Source organism: Capricornis sumatraensis, chromosome 3 (assembly GCF_032405125.1).
Source record: "Capricornis sumatraensis isolate serow.1 chromosome 3, serow.2, whole genome shotgun sequence".
Taxonomy (NCBI): Eukaryota; Metazoa; Chordata; class Mammalia; order Artiodactyla; family Bovidae; genus Capricornis; species Capricornis sumatraensis.
The window spans coordinates 133489142-133507510 of record NC_091071.1 but is presented as its reverse complement, the minus strand read 5'-3'; the positions used below and the strand labels follow the sequence as shown (position 1 = coordinate 133507510).

Below are 18369 nucleotides of genomic sequence, written 5' to 3'. Positions count from 1 at the left end.
AAGAGGCCAACAAATCTGCAGGATGCATGGAAGTTCGATGGAAGCAGTAGCCAAACTGAGTCACCTTGCACTCAAAGACTGGGGTACTTGGGGCTACTTGGGGTGTGGGCCTCTGGTATCCACTCTGTATTCCTCAGGGAACAGAAGCCCTGCTCCAGGCAGCCCCTGTGCTTTTGGGGAGCCTGCAACAACCCAACTTGGGGTGGACTCTGATTAGTCTATGCCCATTAGCACATCTCATTTGCTGATTGGTTGAGGGACAAGCCTACCCGCAATCTGGGGCAATGATATGCAAGACCCTCTCTGGGACTTTTGAGAAAGACACTTGCTCCTTGCCGCTGCTACCTGGAGAGCTTCTCTTTTCTTCTAGACCGTGTTGGGGATGAACATGAATCTGAATCTTAGGATCAAGGCAGGTATTTCAACCCATTCTGAAAACAACATCAGCCTAAGGAGGAAGGGAGAGCTAAGATAATCAGGAGAAAGGAGCTAGAATCCTGATTCAGTTGGACCCAAGGCATAATTTTATGCTGGGTTTTTCAGCCACTGAACTAATTAATCATTTTCTTTACTGTTTAAAGTAGGTTGAGTTGAGGTTTATATTACTTGCAACCAAGGTTTCCAAACTGCCAAGTCGTGTCCAAGATGATTGGGGTACACGTGCATCTGTATATGTGTAAGGTACTGGCAAGGCTATGGTAAGGAATTCTTTCTTCCAAAAGGACCCTTGTTCCAAGAGAAAAGAGCATTGTTCAAAGCTCTGTGCCACAACCGCTTAAGTTTTCTTGAAAGTACTACATGGTACATTTTATGATAAGTGGGCTTCGATTAAAAAAAAAACAAGCCAGGTGTCAAATGCAGCATATTTTAATTTGTTTCAAATAAAGCAATATATGTATATATATATATATTTCAGAAAAACACCAGATGTTAAACTCTACAAAAGCGCATGTGTCTTCAGCAGATCATGTTTGTCTGATCAATAAGAATTTTGTTTCCAACATTAACTCTCTAAAGACGATCAATGGACTGACATCACTGCTACAACATAGGTTGCTACTGAGCCTCTGATCTTTAGCCACATCTTGATTTTCCTAACAAATGAGTAAATACTGCCTGGCTAAAATGCTGCAACATGTTGATGAGAAAAAGCGCCAACAGATCAAGCAAAGCCATGAAAGTTATGAAGCAAGCTAGAGCTGATTATTAGAATTATTAAAAATGATTAAGAGAGGATGACACAGCCGTACAGGATTTGTGTATTCAGATTGACTCTCTTTTGGCAGCGAATTGGGTCAGCACCTCTGGCAGGGAACCGAAACTGAGTGAAAACGGCCTTTTTCTCCCTCTCTCCACACTCAGGCCACCAACGTCACGGCCGGGACGGAGAGAACCGCGGCATCTGTGGAAACTTCTATTCTGGTGGGGCAGAGGTTGCACTGGGAGACCCTGGCCACGTTGCCCCGGAAAGGCCTGGCCTCCGCGTGGTCCGCGGCGTGCTGCCTTCTCCGGGGCTTTTCCGGATGGGCGGGGGCCTCGGGGGTCTTCGTCCCCAAGGAGGCCTCTCGGTTTTTGGCGCCGCCTTTGTTTTTGGGACGGAAGCCGTTGTGTGGCTGTCTTCTGTGTTCGTGACGGTTGTTGCTCTTCACCGTGGGATCGGCTTCATTACCACTGCCCTGGGGCTTGGCAGATCCATTTAGCCTGTTGTTGTGATACTGCGGATTAAATCTTCGTCTTTGGCTAGAAGACCCATTCTATAAACAGAAAGAAAGAAAGAAAGAAAAGAGGTAGATATTAGATGCCAACAAACTCCAGGTGACATCAAACCAGGGAAACCAAACCTCTAAGTCACAGGTCACCTTTTTTTTTTTACACCCCAGAAGAATGTGACAACATGCAAATGAGGTCAAGCTGATAAAACCCTCAAGCTTAAAAGAATGGTGGACTGTCTTGTAAATGGAAGTTCAAGAAAATTGCTGATGTTGAAAGAGAGGTTACAGAAGTGTAAGACAGACAATTCCAGAACCAGGCCAAATAAAACCCATCAAGTATAAACCTGAAATAAAGAAATGTAACACAGAGAGGCAGGGGAATGATGGTTCTCTACCATACATATTTCTGGGACATTCTGTATGGACTATATAGATGCATTCTCATGATCACATTACCGGTTTACACACCCCTAGGTCTAAAGGGTGATTATCTCTGGAGGTGGGGACGAAGCTTAGGTGTGCAGGCAGGAGTGTCCATATTCCTATCTCTGTGCACAGCTCCCTCACAATGTGGGATGAAGCCAGAGTTGGGAAGAGACAATATTCAGACACATGGGATGTGGGCCTCTGCCTTTGTACTCCTGCCCTGGGCCCCGAGTTACTAGCGGTGGGTCTGCCCTAAACCAATACCATCCAATCACAGTACACAAACTAAGAACTTTATACATTTGTAACTTACAATATGATACATCCAGGGAAGTAGTCCAGACAGACCCTGAGAATAGGCTTGGGACATTTGGGAACAGAATTCCAGGATCTTGGGTATTTAGAGAACTTTCCAGAAGGGAGACCGTAGGTTCGGGTAGTCACCTCTTAGTCTTACTCTGAAGGGAGGGCCATGGGCTGTGGCTGGGGAGGGCCAAAAGGGATTACTCTAAAGCATGGGGCCCAGAACAAGGGCCTTTCTTGGACTTAGATATATTTTCAAATTTAAACATGGTGTCACCTAAAATGCTTTGCTGAACATGATAAAACAGTGAGAACTGAAAATGTATCTATGTGGTTAACATTTAATTTGGCCTCCTTTGTTTTTAAATAAATTGTGACAGAAATTCAAACTAAATTTTGGACTTAATTTTAGCATGGGGTTTAATAATGAGCAAGGAACAAAATCTGTGAAGGCGTATTTCCATGACAGTGAAACAGATTTGATTATGATCTTGAATCAAGGACTGTATGAAACACTCCTTGTCAAAGTGCAATTTTAAAGTTCATGAAGACATCTGGGGCTAGAGAAATGCCTGTCAGAGTCACTAATGAGAATTCTAACAGACCAAGACCACAAAAGCCAACAGGGCATCTGTTAGAAAACCAGCATTTTGGAATGCTTAAAAAAAGTCTCATTATTCAAGCTCTCTTTCTGAAAGAGGATGAAAAATATCTTTATAGCATGCCCAACTTCTGAATCATCAAATCCCATTTCGTGGCCATTTCGCAGGGATCACTTCTCAAGAATATAATGGAGAAGCAGAAGGAGAGAAGACTGTCCTTTGGATATTTCTGTTTTTAAGGGTCATTGTAATGAGAATTAATAATGTCATTTTGAAATGCATGCTGAAAGCCCGAGAGAAGAAAGAGCAGTTTGAACTAACTTTGGCCTCTTATGGATAAATTAAAGATAAATGGGAATTAAAGGATCTTAAAAAACATGCCAGATTTCTTCTCACTAATGGTGTCAGTAGCCTGGTTCTCAATCTTGTTCCCACGTCTGTGAGTCCTTTCCATGTGTGGGCCAGTTACCAGTACCTGGGTGGCACTCAAGTCATGAGAAATACCATCTCATGTAGAAGGACTCTTTGCTAATGCTGTCAAGTGTGTGAAGACCACTTCCTCCACAGGGGAGAGTGTCTGTGATGGGGACCAGATGGACTAGGGGAGCTCAGGGAGGCTGGCCAGGCACATGGAGGTTCCACAAGTCAGGCTGCTGCTGGGGGCAGATGGAGCCTGGGGTGACTAGCAGTGGCTATTTTCTTCTGCTGCAAATGGGTGGTTTCTTGCCCAGGCAAGGCACCAGGGTCTGCGGGACCCCCGGAGGCAGGGCAGGGTAGCTTCCTTGGGGCGGCTTACCTGCTTATTAGCCGGCATGGCCTGGTGAGAGCTGTCGGCGGTGCTGGGAAGGTTGCTCGCCATTTTGGGGTTTGCTGCTTTACCTTCGGAGGGCTTGTTGTGACTCGATGACTTCCGGGTAAAGTTACTCTGTTTCCCAGAGGTGGCTGCGTGAGCGCTGAGCAGCGGCAGCAGGGAGCTGCAGGGAGTTCTTGAGGAATAGTTGTTCTTTGGATGTGTAACTGCAACAATAAGTGCTTGGTGTTAGGGGCTGTGCCTCAGTGGGCTCCCCTGGTGGCTCAGATGGTAAAGAATCTGCTTGCAGTGCAGGAGACCCAGGTTCGATGCCTAGATTGGGAAGATCCCCTGGAGAAGGAAATGGCAACCCACTCCAGTATTCTTGCCTGGAAAATCCCATGGACAGAGGAGCCTGGTGGGCTACAGTTTGTGGGGTCACAAAGAGTTGGACACAACTGGGCAACCAACACTCACTTGCTCACTTACTCACTCAGTAACCTGTTAGAAGATGAGAAGTTGGCAGGAACTTCATAAAAACCGTAAGGAAAGACTTTTTTTTCATTTTTTTAAAGAAGTCTTTGAAAAAGCACTTAGGTGCTTGGAACCACAAAATGTCTTCTGTGGGAATCAGTGAATAGCATAATCATTCAAGCTGGGAGACATTTGTAGGAAAAGAGACAAATCTGAGCACCTTCAATATTGTTCCTTAGGTTGAGAACCACCTGGGGAAGAGGGATAATGAAGCCCCAAAGTACCCTCTCAGCCCTGTCCACAACTGTACTCTGCCCCTTGAGTTCCCCATTACCAAACTCATTCTTGCTGTTCCTGTCAGATCCCTAGACCAGTGGGCGCTACAGAGATGAAAAGCAACCTAGGGGCACATCCACACTTGGCCGGTCAGAGCCACAGTGCTGGGAGCACGGGGATGGAGTGATGCTGGGTGTCAGGGATCTTGTCACCCCAACTTTAAGGCCAGGCCTGCCAGCCCAAAAGATGCATCTTCTCTCTTCCATTAGAGCTATATTATCATTTGTTATCAGCTCTAGAACCCCACTGCAAATCTGCAACTCCAGTGCTAACGTCAACCCAGGCTCACCAGACAGATTCCCAGCAGGGATCAGGCAGGTCTGTTCAGTGTTTGCTATCACCCCTCCCGCTGGTTTCTGAAAGGGGTGGTTTTGATGGGATGGTTTCTACGTGATAATGCTGAACTGGGGCTGGAGGGAATCAACTCAGGGATATATTCATGACCTTCCTGTCATAGTTCACCAGAATTTGACTGCCAGTCTGGACAGCAAGACCTTTGGATCTTTAAAATGGTCACCAGTTTTGAAAAGCAATTTTCTCTACTACCTGTGTTGGCTTAGACTTAATCCCAGCATTCTTCCTGAGGATCTGGAGCGTGGGTAGGGATCACAGCACATTAGAAATGGAATGGACACGGATGTATCTCCAGGCCCTTCATCTGACAGGTCAGGTGTGATGGCATGTTGGGGGTTGTCCAAACAGGACCAGGGGATTTTAGTGGCTCTTTGCTAACAATGTTCAGTTTTCTAGGGGTCATTATTAGGGTCATTTTCTAAGGTTCAGTAGCTGTGGGCTTCCAATGTGCTCTCAACAAAGCCCAGAAGTAAAGGGCCTGTTGAGGACCACTGTCTCCCAACACGGGAGGCTGGGTTCCAGTTTTGGACACTTGGGATTTGGTGAGGGATGGTTCCTCCCACTAGGTGGCACTGGTGTGCTCTGGAGGAGAGCAGAGGACGCTGCACTGCCCTCCCCTCCTCAGATGGTGGGGTCACTTGGCATCCGGGGCTCGCCCGTTATCAAGCTGAAGTGGAAACTAGTCTGCGCAAATTTCCAACTGTGAATCATATAGTCTGGCTTTTTTCTACAAAATCTTGGGATGGAGAATGGCAAATGGAGTAGATTCTTTCATAAAAGAGGAAGTATATAGAAAAAAAAAAGAAAATAATTTAAAAGAAAGGCAGTCAGAAATTCAGATATTTGTCAAAGATAGGTGAACAAGGATGCTCACAGCAATGTTATTTTAATGGTGAGAAGATGGAAGCAACCTAAATGGCCACAGTCCTGGGACTGTTTATGTCAATTATATTTAAGTAAATTATGGGTTAAAATATATTGACATGGAAAAATGTCAACCATATATTGTGAAATGATAAGAGCAAATTCTCTTACTATATATGTATGTCATGTAGTATAGTAAATAAGATGCAATATAATTAAATACACTGCATAATTTACACAATAGATTATATGTGCATAAAAGTATGAATGAGCCTCAAAAGTAATGTCGTGTTCTATTAATATAGCTGTGTAACTTTTAGATCAATATTGTATTTTTTATACTCAGAGAAAAAATGTAATTTCCACTTTGAAAAAAAAAAAAGTGCAGTCAGATCTCCATTTCTTAGCTCACTATGAGGCTGTGGATATTCCATGTCCTTCATCTGTCCTTCCTACCTCCTTGTGACTGTCCTTGGAGCCACTTAATGCAGGTTCCCACCTCCCTCAGTGGGTGGGCTGGAGCAGGGGGGAAAGAATCAGCCAATTTTGTTGCATGTTAACTGCTCTAATTAAGGGAGAGGCTAGGGAAGTGCTGAGCAGTGCGTGTGTCACACTCACACACACACACACACACACACACAGCTGGGCCTTTCATGACAATAGCCCATTGTTCCCAGACTTATTAGGGAGACTTGCTCTTCCCATAACAGGTCTCTGTAGAACCAGACTTTTGAAATCAGAGACACTTGATCCGGCAATGCTTAAGAAAAGTTTGCAAAAGGTATAAACTAGTTGACCTGTTTTGTTCTGCTTAATAAATCCTGGAGATTTACTGATGGGCAGTGGCATTTGAAGACTCGAAGTTCCGATCTTGACATTTTTAGTGACTCGTGTCATGACCTTAGATCATTAAACTTCTTTAGAGCTCACTTTAGCCCCCTGGGGGACCACACACCTGACATTTCCCATATTGACTCCAACAGCGCCAGTCTTACTCACACAGAATTATTTAGCAAGTATGCAGAACTCACTTTCTCCGCAGAGCATGATCTGGGCCTTGAGCTGTTCAATGTCACAGGAGAACCGGGCAGCTTTCCCGAGCTCTTCATCATATTTACGCTCGCTGACAAAGTGCTGCGGGGAAGAGACAGAACCCCATGATGACAGAAATGACTGGGACATGCTGCTGATCCATTCTCTCTGTTCTCCCGCCCCTGCTGTCGGTGTGCGAGCACCACCAGGTGGGCAGCAGGGTGACCCTGTGCTGGGAGGTGCCTTTCAAGAGGGCTTGGCTTTGTCCTGGAGCACGATCACCTTCTTGTTCTTGGGAACTTGTGCAGGTCCTGTCTTTACCCTACCTGGGCTTAGACAAAACTGTGGTTCAGGCAAGATGAGTGTCTGGACTCATCCACTTAACCTTTCAGCATCCTATGCCCTCTTTCTGGCACTTCCTGTCCTGTTGTAAGTTATGGGGTTGCCTTCTGGCCGTCTTACTAATCTGCCCAATGGCCTGCTCAGCTATCATTCCTCAAGAGAAAGTGTGTCAGCCTTCCTAGACATCGTCTCCATTTTTAATAGGGGACCAGGAAGTGGTAAAGAACCTGCCTGCCAATGCAGGAGTTGTAAAGACATGGGTTCGATCCCTGGGTTGGGAAGATCCCCTGGAGGAGGGTGTGGCAACCCACTCCAGTATTCTTGCCTGGAAAATCCCACGGACAGAGGAACCTGGTGGGCTACAGTCCACAGGGTCGCAAAGAGTCAGACACGACTGAAACAACTTAGCACACTTAGTAAGTCCAAAAAGCCTTTAGTAACTAGAAACCATTATCTTGAATGGTAGAATTTCAAGTGCTGTTAAGGGAAGTGGGAAAGAGATTACTTTTCAGTTCATTTAAAATTAAGATCTATGTGCAGATGACAGAGGGAGAAATACAGAAATAACTATGACTCAGTCCCTCTGTGAGTTTAGCAGGGAGTTCACCATGTGGCAAGAGAGACAGATACCATAAAATAAAATATAAGGTAGAATGTAGTAGGTGCTTTAGGAATATGAAAGGGAAAGAAATTATTTCCTGCTGAGGGGAATTAGGGAACAGTTATGTAAGAGGAAGCATTTGAGCTGGAACATTAAAAAAATATTGAACACTTACCAGACATGGCCAAATTCTTAACAGATAATCTCATTTTTATCTGATCACGTTATTATGAAGTCAGTACTGTTATTAACTCTGATTTACAGGGGGGAAATGAGGTTCTAAGAATCTAAGAGAATACGTAATTAATCCAAGTTTGCAAGAGCTGGGCTATTGCATTCCAAAGCCTGTGCTATCAACCATTTTACGATGAGTAGGGTTTTGATAGGTAGAAATGAAACTTGGAAGATGAGTGGATTTCAATAGAGCAGGAAGCTGGCAATTTCATATTCATCAAAATAAGTGTTTGTTATTTGTTTTGCCTTCCAGGATGTCTTTCTCGGTATCAGGACAGGTTTCACCAACCAGCCCCACTCTCTATTCTAATCTCCTTTGCGACCAGAGAATATCTGTGACATTGGAAGTGCATCTGTGTCCACAAGATGAAGGGTTTCTTCTACTGAAGCTAATTAGCAATGGTCATAATATACTGGGACTTCCTAGGTGGCTCTAGTGCTAAAGAACCTGCCTGCTAATGCAGGAGACGCGGGTTTGATCCCTGGGTTGGGAAAATCCCCTGGAGGAGGGCATGGCAGCCCACTCCAGTGTTCTTGCCTGGAGAATCCCTGTGGATAGAGGAGCCTGGCAGGCTACAGTCCATGGGGTCACAAAGAGTTGGATACCACTGACGTGACTTAGCACACATGCTCACATAATATATACTGGAGTCTGGTGGTGGATTTTGTTCTGAATGGAAGAGTACCTCAGTGGGGAAGACCAGATCTGCTCTAACAACTCCAGTCTTAGGGTGGATGACTGAGCTGGAGGAAGACAGTGGAGGCAGAAAGGCTGGTCGGGGAGGCCGTTACAATCGACTGGTTGGAGGCAACAAAGACCAGGAGGGCAGGTGAGAAGGGAAAGACCTCTAGAACTTCTCAGAAGCTTCAGGGGAAGTCCTCATCTCCACCGGGCTCCCTTTCATGTCTAACCAGGACAGAGGGGACCAAAGAGTCACTTGCCACTTTCTACTATCCCCAACCACTTTCATGCTGGGATGGGCAGACAACCCGAGTTAAAAAGCTAGCAGCAAATGTGTCTGCCTTCAATGAGGGAGACCTGGGTTCAATCTCTGGGTTGGGAAGATCCCCTGGAGAAGGAAATGGCAATCCACTCCAGTATTCTTGCCTGGAGAATTCCATGGACAGAGGAGCCTGGTGGGCTACAGTTTGTAGGGTCACAAAGAGTTGGACACAACTGGGTGACCAACACACACAAATGTGACTTCAGAGCACCCCAGTCCCCTGGAAGTTGATCCGAGGCAGGGGTGCATGTGTATGTGTGTATGTTGAGTATACTAGAGAAAAAGAGGGTACGGAAAATTTATTAACTGTAACTTCCTATCTTGTAGATACTTTTTCTGCCTTTCTGGTGACAACTTCTCCTTCTGGTAACTGTACCCCAACACAGTTTTGAAGATTCACAGCATTGGTGGATCTGTCAATCAAGACCTCTCTTGGCCCAATGGCGGATGTGATCCAAATGGAGGTGGTTCAGAATCTCTCTCTTTGGGATTTGAATCAAGAGGGGGTGGCTCAGGGGGTCATGACATCTGGAGGTCACTCACTCGGATGGTGGCTGGAAGAGTGTCTGGTAATTACTGCTGCCTACATTCCTGGCCAGTTGTAGCCTGGAATCTTCAGAGCACACTTTGCTTTGGGGAACTACCTTCATATTTTTTCCAATTCTGCTTGTTCCAGAGGTTAGCAGAGTCAGCTTCTGTTGTGTGCCGTTGAAGAAATCCAATAAATACATATTTGTGGGTGGTATTCTAAATAAAAGGGCAAGTAAGCTAGAAAAGGATACAGAGAAGAAGTTGCCACATATTGTGCATTCCTTAGAATCCTCACTGTTATACTAGGTTCATACTTTGTGTTCACATGTGTGTGGTTTATATGCATAAATTACATATGGTGAAAATAATATCCCCTTTCCCAGATATAATTTATGGTTGAATACATTTTATTTGGGTCACTTTCAATAGCCTGTGCCTCTCCTCTGTAATGCTATATCCCTTCAACCCATAGTATATTTAAATACAGTGATTAGGTGGTTCTTTACCCTTCTGTATTCTCAATTTCAACCCTGTGAAAGAGAGCGCGGTGTCTGATTTAGATCCTCAGAGAGCAGTGCTCTGTGGATGCAGAACAAACATAACAGGGATCAGAACTCTGGCTCAGGGTTCAGGCTGTGATATTTTAGAACTGACCTTAATTTCTGCCCTGAGTTCGGCCAGCTGCATCTCTGCCATCTGACTGGCTAGATCAGTAAGTCTTTTTAGTTCTTCTGCTTTCTTTTGACGAGCAGTCAGGATTTCCACTGCCAAATAAGAAGGAATAATACATTAACGCCAAGGATTTAGACATATTAAATGACCTAATTTCTTGGATCAGTTTTCCGTCTGCAGACTGATCACTTTATTGGGCTATGACTGTTTTCTGAATTGGTCACTGAGGTGGGCTGTCCCTGGGTGCTCAGCACCAACCACTCACTTCCATATGTCTTCATCCACCACGCGTCAAACCAAACATGGTCCTTTCTGATTCACTGTACACCCACAGTCTTCTTCATTTTCCCCACTGGCATCTGATCTCACTTACTTAATTTGGACTTTCAGATTTGTGCATTACTCAGAACAACAATCTCCAAGAAAAGAAACATACAAATCCTCTCTGAATGATAGAGTCCACTAAGCAAAAGCCATTCTTCTGCGTGTGCTGTACTATTAAATTTGAACACTGGCCTCTCTGAACTTAACACATATTCATGTAGGGCAACTAGCTGTGTTATTGAAATATGACATAAAAGTTTTCTTTTATTAGCTTTCTGTGAGCTAGAAAATGCCTCTGCTTTTGCTGCTCTGCAGATTTGTTTCCATTTTGCAACCAAAGAGAAGTTGCAGACCAGAGTGTCTTGTTTTTGTTACGTGTCCACAATGGAAAAATTTCCAGAGTGAGTCAAAGCCTGCTTGAACTGAATTCATGTGCACTCTTTAGCATCTGCACATACAGAGAAGACACAAAGGAGTTTTCACCATCACATTTCACACACTTGCCAGTTGAACTAAAGGTTCAAGTAGATGTACGAGCCCACAGGTTAATTCGTATGTTTGTGTATGTTCTCCAAAAGATCATGGAGCTCAAAGCAATCAAAGCAATGAACACAAATATGTTGGGTGAGATTTAAATAAGAAGTTTGATTTTATAATACATAGACTTGCAGTTCTCTCATTCCAGTCACATATGAATTGCCTTCATTTCTTTTGCACAAAGACTTTGAGTTATAACAAAAGAAAAGTCCATCTAACTAATAGGATATGCACACAGAATTCACATTCCTGTCTCAGCTGAACAAAGGTCAACTGCTTTATTAGACCAGATTCACAGAGCACATGCCCAGCAAACAATGTGATTTCCCATTGTAAGAGTTCTTAATTTATAAATGTCCAAAATAGTCACTTCAAAAACCCCCAAAGATGTTCAGAATCAATCAAGAGTTAATATTTCCTGCAAACCATAAACCATTCTTCAGACAGGCTGAGAAACATCTTTTTTTTATGCTGATACCAATGTCAAGATGTCAGTAAAATAACTGATCTGTAACTCATAAAGCCTAATCATCTGCCAGACTACTCTATTCATGCTTTGATTATATACTGGGATGCCCCCTGCCTCCTATTTACAATACCATGTATCTGGGCAGAGGCTGAGCTGTGCCTGGTAGCACTTTAGGATACAGAGGAGCTGGAGAAAGCTTGTCCTGATGATGGGAGGCAAAGGAATTTTCATCGTATTACTGAATGACGTCCCAGGTTACCCAGTCACACTGGAAGTCACAAAAAGGTAGCCTACTATCACTTTTGGTGACAGGGTACATATATTTTGTTTGGGCCACACATTGTTGTTGTTCAGTCGCTCATTGTTGTATCCGATTCTTTGAGACCCCCATGAACTGCAGCAAGCCAGGCTTTCCTGTCCTTCACTGTCTCCCAGAGTTTGCTCAAACTCATGTCCACTGAATCCGTGATACCATCCAGCCATCTCATCCCCTCTTATCCCCTTCTCCGCCTGTCCTCAATCTTTCCCAGCCTCAGGGTGTTTTCCAATGAGTCTGCTCTTTGCATCAGGTCCACACATTACTTTTACAAATAAATTGCCCATATTTGAAAATTAAGATATTCCATTCAAAAGCTGGATTTCTGGCTGTTATTTCTGGCCACAGTTGGCCAAGCATTCCCATATCAAAACCACTAGAGCTGAGGAGTCGCTGCCATTTTTACATGGAGCATGACATCCAGTGTGCCCTAGTCCACTGCTCCTCTGCCCCCACTCACCCTGTTTGACTCACTAATGGTACCTTCCTGGCCCCTGGGGGCATTTCCAATTCTGGCAGAAACTGCAAGTTCTTTGTATTTATGATAACTAGGACCTAGTACACAGTGGGTGCCCAATATGTTTGCTGAATGAAAGATTCCAATGAATGGATCCGTGCATTACTTAATAGGAATATGCAAAGAAAGGCAGAAGTTCCTTTTCTACAGGGCCACTTAAGAATATCTAGGACTCATACCTTTGATTGGGCTTCCCAGGTAGTGCTGGTGGTAAAGATGTCCAATGCAGGAGACATAAGAGATGCAGGGTCAGTTCCTGGGTGGGTAAATTCCCTGCAGGGAGTAATGGCAACCCACTCCAGTATTCCTGCCTGGACAATCCCACGGACAAAGAAGCCTGGCAGGCTACAGTCCATGGGTCGCAGAGAGTTGGACACAGGTGAAGTGACTTAGCATACACTCACGCATACCTTTGATTAATCAATTATTTCCCATTATAATTCAACATATGGGTGGGACTAAAGCCTAGAAAATGAGAAAATGATTCTTGAGTAGGAAGATGAAATGAGGTACTTTCCTCTAGCAAGAGATAAATGAGAAATTCTGAAGGGCCAGATTTGATGAGCAGCTAGTAAGGGGTCAGTAGACCCCGAGTGACTACATGGTTAAACAGATCTGACTTTTCTTAACGGATCATTTGTCGGACTGGTGACAATTAGGGGTGATTGTTCTTTTTGATTACGTAGAATTTGGGCATTCATACCAAACAAAAGATCTGGTAGAAATAGATATAAATGGGCCCTAAAATAGGAATGCAGGTGCAAGATCACCAATAAATTCCGAGTTTACACTCATGCAAATGTGCATGGGAATGAATACTTTGCATCAGCAAGTATTGGGATGAGTTTTACATATAGTATCATTAACATTTCAAAGATTTCCATTATGAAAAAGCCCTAAAACTTGAGATCAAAAGCCAATATTCTCTGGGGGAGAAGTCAACATTTTCTCCTCAGAAAAATCAGACAGAAACAGAAAGCAAAACCAAAACAGATCAGTTCCTAAAATTCATTGATCCTATAATTTAAAATAGAATAAGTATGCTTTGAAAGCACCATCCTTTCAGAAATTTGTAGAAGGAAACAGTTCCATATGGCTTTAGATTTTCACTGCATTCAAGACTCGATTAATATTATTTATGTAGTTTTATAAATAGTCATCTGGTATGCTGAAATCCATTTCCTCAATAGGATTTATACTTTCCTTCAAGTTTCTGGAATACATTGGAAGCTTGTTCATATTACCTGAACCATAGAAAATTTCAGGGCTTCTTGAATAATATTCCTTAGCAGAGGGTGTATTTCAGATCCTGGGGGTTAGGGGACCAGAAGCAGGGGCAGAAGTAGCTCTTTAAACACAAAGTGTCTTTGAAATCCTTTTGACTCCTTAAAAATTCTGGTGAGTTTTGCATTTTGCTTCATAATAAATCTGTGTTCCATTAATATAATGTTTTCTTCCCATTTCTAGTAAATTCGACACTCTGGGAACATGCTTGTCTAGGCCTCCAATTCCCTGGGCAGCCAAAGTTTGAGATCATAGCACTGCAGCATCTTCAGTTTCTTCATCTGTAATATATAATAACTGTATACCCCTCACAGGATTATTATGGAACTAAATGAAATAGCCTAAGTGAACTGTTTTGACTAGTATACTAAAAAACCCTAAATAAAAATACTATTAATAAAGTGAGGTATATTTATCTACTTTCTTATTGCAGTTGCATTGGTGCTCACTAATACTGGATCCCACAGCCCATGGATACTGAATGAACTATAATGATTCACTTAATACAATTAAGTACTCACAGTCTTCCCAGCTTTGTGTTAGGTGTCATGAGGAATAAAGAAGCTTACGTTATAATTAGGGAAATGTGGCTTATATCATGTGCAGGAAATGGAAAATGTGGAAAATATCTTGAGACCATAGATAAGGAGGCTCAAAATGGTGGTTGTAAAGACAATTTGGGGCTTCCCATGTGGTGCAGAGGTAAAGAACCTGCTTGCCGATGCGAGAGATGCAAGAGATGCGGGTTCGATCCCTGGGTCAGGAAGATCCTCTGGAAGAGGGCATGACAACCCGCTCCAGAATTCTTGCCTGGAGAATCTCATTGACAGAGCGGCCTGGTGGGCTATGGTCGACAGGGTCGCAAAGAGTTGGACATGACTGAAGTGACTTAGCATGCACAAAGACAGTTCAGTACTTTATAGAGAGATTTAATGGTTTCTTCTCTCCGTAAAGAAGACTCACGGTTAACAATGTGTGTCACCTGAGAGAGGCTGCATAACTTACCCTCTGACCCCTGTTTTCTCAGGGGGTTGAACTAACTTCTTTACTAAGATGAGCTTTCTCTTTTGGACACACTGCATCAGGCACTGTGCTAAGGGTCCGACATGTCTCTTCTCCTTCTATCTTTACAGTAACTATTTGAGATAGACACAATTGTTATGCCCCCCTTTCCTTTTATTTTTAATTTTAATAACTTTCTATTTAACCCAGTATATCACAATATATCATTCTTTCAACAGGTCAGCCATACAGAAATTATGAATATGATATTTACTTTTTTTAAAAAAGATATTCAGTCTTTGAAAGCTAGTGTGCATTTTACACTCATAGCACATTTCAATTTAGCCTAGCCACATTTTAAGTGCTTGGTAGCTGCGTGTGTTATGTCCCCTTTTCTGATAAGGAATCTGGCTTTGAGAACATCACAGAATAGTTCAAGGTCACACAGCCAGTAAATGGGTGGAACTTGGACGTGATTTCAGTTCTGTTCACCTCCAAGGTAAGTGAGCTGGCTTCTCCAGGGCGTTGGGCAGTTCTACACCAGGATAGATTCTTGAAATTAGGGGTATCCTGTGAACCCATCTCGCTGGTTCAGCTAGCCTGAAAGTTCTGAGTCTGCAGTTCCAGACGTATCTGTCTGCGGTGTGTCCCACTCTCCACCAGTGCTTAGCACACACAGAGCACACAGTAAATGTTCACTGACTGAATCAGTTTTAAAAATAGGGATGCTCTCCAGAGATGCCTCAAATCCCACAGGGCTTGGGATCGAATATTATTGTCCCAAGGAGGAAGAATGAACACTTGAAATCTGAAGCCTTCTGTTAACCTCTGAGAAAGTGATGTGCTAGTAACTTTCTATTTTGGTGCTAGAGAAACATTTGTGTTTGCGTTGGAAGTTAGCATTTTTGTCATTAGAAAATGGAACTGAAAATAAGCTGTACCCAAGAAATAGGGAAAATCCTGTCACGGGGTAATCTACTGCTACAGAAGAAATCAACAAATTCCATAAAAATAAAATGCTTTCACAATAAAAGGGATTGTGAAAATATCTAAATATTCCAAAGCTTAACCCCGGATCATATTTAGTTTTATTTAATAAAACCTGCTGTATTTTAGATTCTAAAATGTTGTTTAAAATTATTTAGAAAAGTCATCTAACAAAAATAATGATAGCTATTTTTCATAAAATGACTACTGAATTATGGCCAAGGGCCAGGCAAGAAAAATATTAAAAGAATGAAGAATTTAGTCTGATCCTCCACTGATAAAAAAAAAAAAAAAAAAAGGCACTGAAGTCAAAAGTACAGGAATTTAGCTGAAAGCTGGTTGGGGATACAGACTGCCATTTATCCAATTTATGAGATAAGATTTGGGTAAGGATGAAGAATTTAAAATGCCTAGGAGATAAAAATTGTAAAACTAAATCCCAGCTGAAAAATATGGTCTTAGGTTTCCCATTAACAAAGCAGATGAATTTAAAAATAAAAGAGGGATCAACATGTCCACTTGTGTTGAATTTGACTGAGCAGTCTTGTCTCAGCTGAAATTTCCAACTCATGAATCTCAGCCTATCTGAGATGGCAAATCCACCCTACTGGCTGTTGAGCAACTTTACAACAGTGGAAAGGTTTAGAAATAGGTGTAAAAATAGTAAAATAAATCAAACCCAGAGTACTAATATTTTGCGTTAAATTTAGAAAAAATTTTGTAATGATCAAGACTGCCTATGTGTGTTCATTATTTTATATATAGAATATTCTGTTTCTTAAAGCAGTCTCACTTGTGATTTCAATTTAAAACATTTCTTTTGGAGTGTTAAGTTGGTAGGTGTCAGTGAATTCAGCTGAGTTTGTAAACAGAATTGGAGTGTTTTAAGAGAATTTCATTTAGTACATCTCTGAAAGTGAGAGTGTTAGTTGCTCAGTGGTGTCCCACTCTTTGCAACCCCATGGACTGCAGCCCACCAGGCTTCTCTGTCTATGGAATTCTCCAGGCAAGAATATTGGAGTGGGTTGCCATTCCCTTCTCCAGGGGGTCTTCTCGACCCAGGAATTGAAACCAGGTATTCCGCATTACAGACAGATTCTTTACCATTTGAGTCATCAGGCAATTATTAATCTTATAAGTGTTGGTTAAGAGCTTGGAATACTTTGCTGGTTAGGTTTGTGAGTTTGCCTTCTCAGGTTTCTGAAGTGCTTGAAAAAATAAGCTATGTTAAATTTACAAATGTAATTCAAAATATTATATTTTAAAAATTTAATATTCAATATCATTTTAAACCCAGTCAATTGTAAGTAGTCCTATTTAGGCACAAAAGTCTCCTGGACTTTAAATAAACCCAAGTGACACCTATTTTTTGCTGCATGCATTGCCCTCTGCTCAGTGGGTGCTTCTGTTCCATCCTTTTGGCCCCACTCAGAATCTGACTTAGATGGTAAAGAATCCGCCTGCAGTGAAGGAGACCTGGGTTCAATCCCTGGGCCAGGAAGACCCCCTGGAGATGGGAAAGGCTACTCACTCCAGTATTCTTGCCTGGAGAATTCCATGGACAGAGGAGCCTGGTGGGCTACAGTCCATGGGGTCACAAAGAGTCAGAGATGACCGAGCGACTAACACTTTCACTTTTTATTCAGAATCTGTATCACTGTCATCTGACCTATTGATTACTTCTGATTGGGAGGCTCTTCATCGAACAACCATATGTCTACTTACTGGCTTCTTCTTTAACTTTATCCATTTCTGCCATTAATGAAACTTCTTTGTCAATGATGCTGGGGGAAAAAAAAACAAAAGCAAAGAATGCTTAATCAAAGATAAACTTTTAATAGGCATAGGAAATACAAGAAAAATTATTTTCATTAAACAAAATACAAGATTACCATAAATATTTCTATGTTACAATGCCAGCAGTAGGCTCTGCCTTTCCAAAAATGAGGCAACATGGAAGGGATGCTCCCAGTGTTACACAGTGACATCTGCTGATTAAATCATTGTCAGCAAATCTAAAAACACAAGCCTTTTCAGACTTTCAGAATTGCACTGCTTTGAATTTCAATTTGGGAGTATTTTTGCCCTATGAATTTTCAAAGTTCCAAAACAATATAATAAGTATCTACAAAGCTGGCACTCAGGTTATCAAGGCCAGTAATTCTCGAATGTCTCTATGGTTCACTCTCCCAGAATCGGTCTGGGAGGGAGAGAGAGGGCCCAGTTCTGACGCATGGGTCCTAAGAAACATGGGTCTGGGTCAATCCATCCACATGTTCTGTATTGAATCCATGCTTTCTTGTTCACCCAAATAATCATTTCAAGGTCAAATTAACCTTTTCCATTGTATTTAATATATTTATTGGTTAGTCCTTTGAAAAGGTATGATCTGGAAAAGTAATAATTATCTGTCCAAAAGTTCCTCTCTCATCCTAACTCCTTGCTCCCCTTCCAGAATCAACACATCACAAATCACTTATATATTCTCACAGATTTTTATGTGTATGTAAGTAGAGATGCCAGACTTTTAAAGTTTTCATCTCAACCATAAATATTTCAATATAGATAGTTCAAAGATAAAAACTTTGGGGGGATGTAATCACAGTATTACTACAATACCTAAAAACATTAACAGTAATTTAATGTTATCAGATAT

The 18369-nt window shown here is 42.4% G+C and overlaps 1 protein-coding gene across 6 annotated transcripts in view; it reads right to left on the bottom strand.

Annotated features, from left to right (window-relative positions):
* Positions 1-872: 872 nt before the first annotated feature.
* SPATS2L (spermatogenesis associated serine rich 2 like) overlaps positions 873-18369 on the bottom strand; it is a 184026-nt gene continuing 166529 nt past the window's right edge. For all 6 annotated transcript variants that reach the window (XM_068967263.1, XM_068967268.1, XM_068967267.1 and 3 more), the window contains 5 exons: positions 17439-17497; positions 10260-10369; positions 6893-6995; positions 3840-4060; positions 873-1754 (listed from right to left, as the gene is read on the bottom strand). In XM_068967263.1, coding sequence (XP_068823364.1) covers positions 1359-1754; positions 3840-4060; positions 6893-6995; positions 10260-10369; positions 17439-17497 — 889 coding nt within the window. In that variant the 3' untranslated portion in view covers positions 873-1358. The remainder of the gene's footprint in view (positions 1755-3839; positions 4061-6892; positions 6996-10259; positions 10370-17438; positions 17498-18369) is intronic.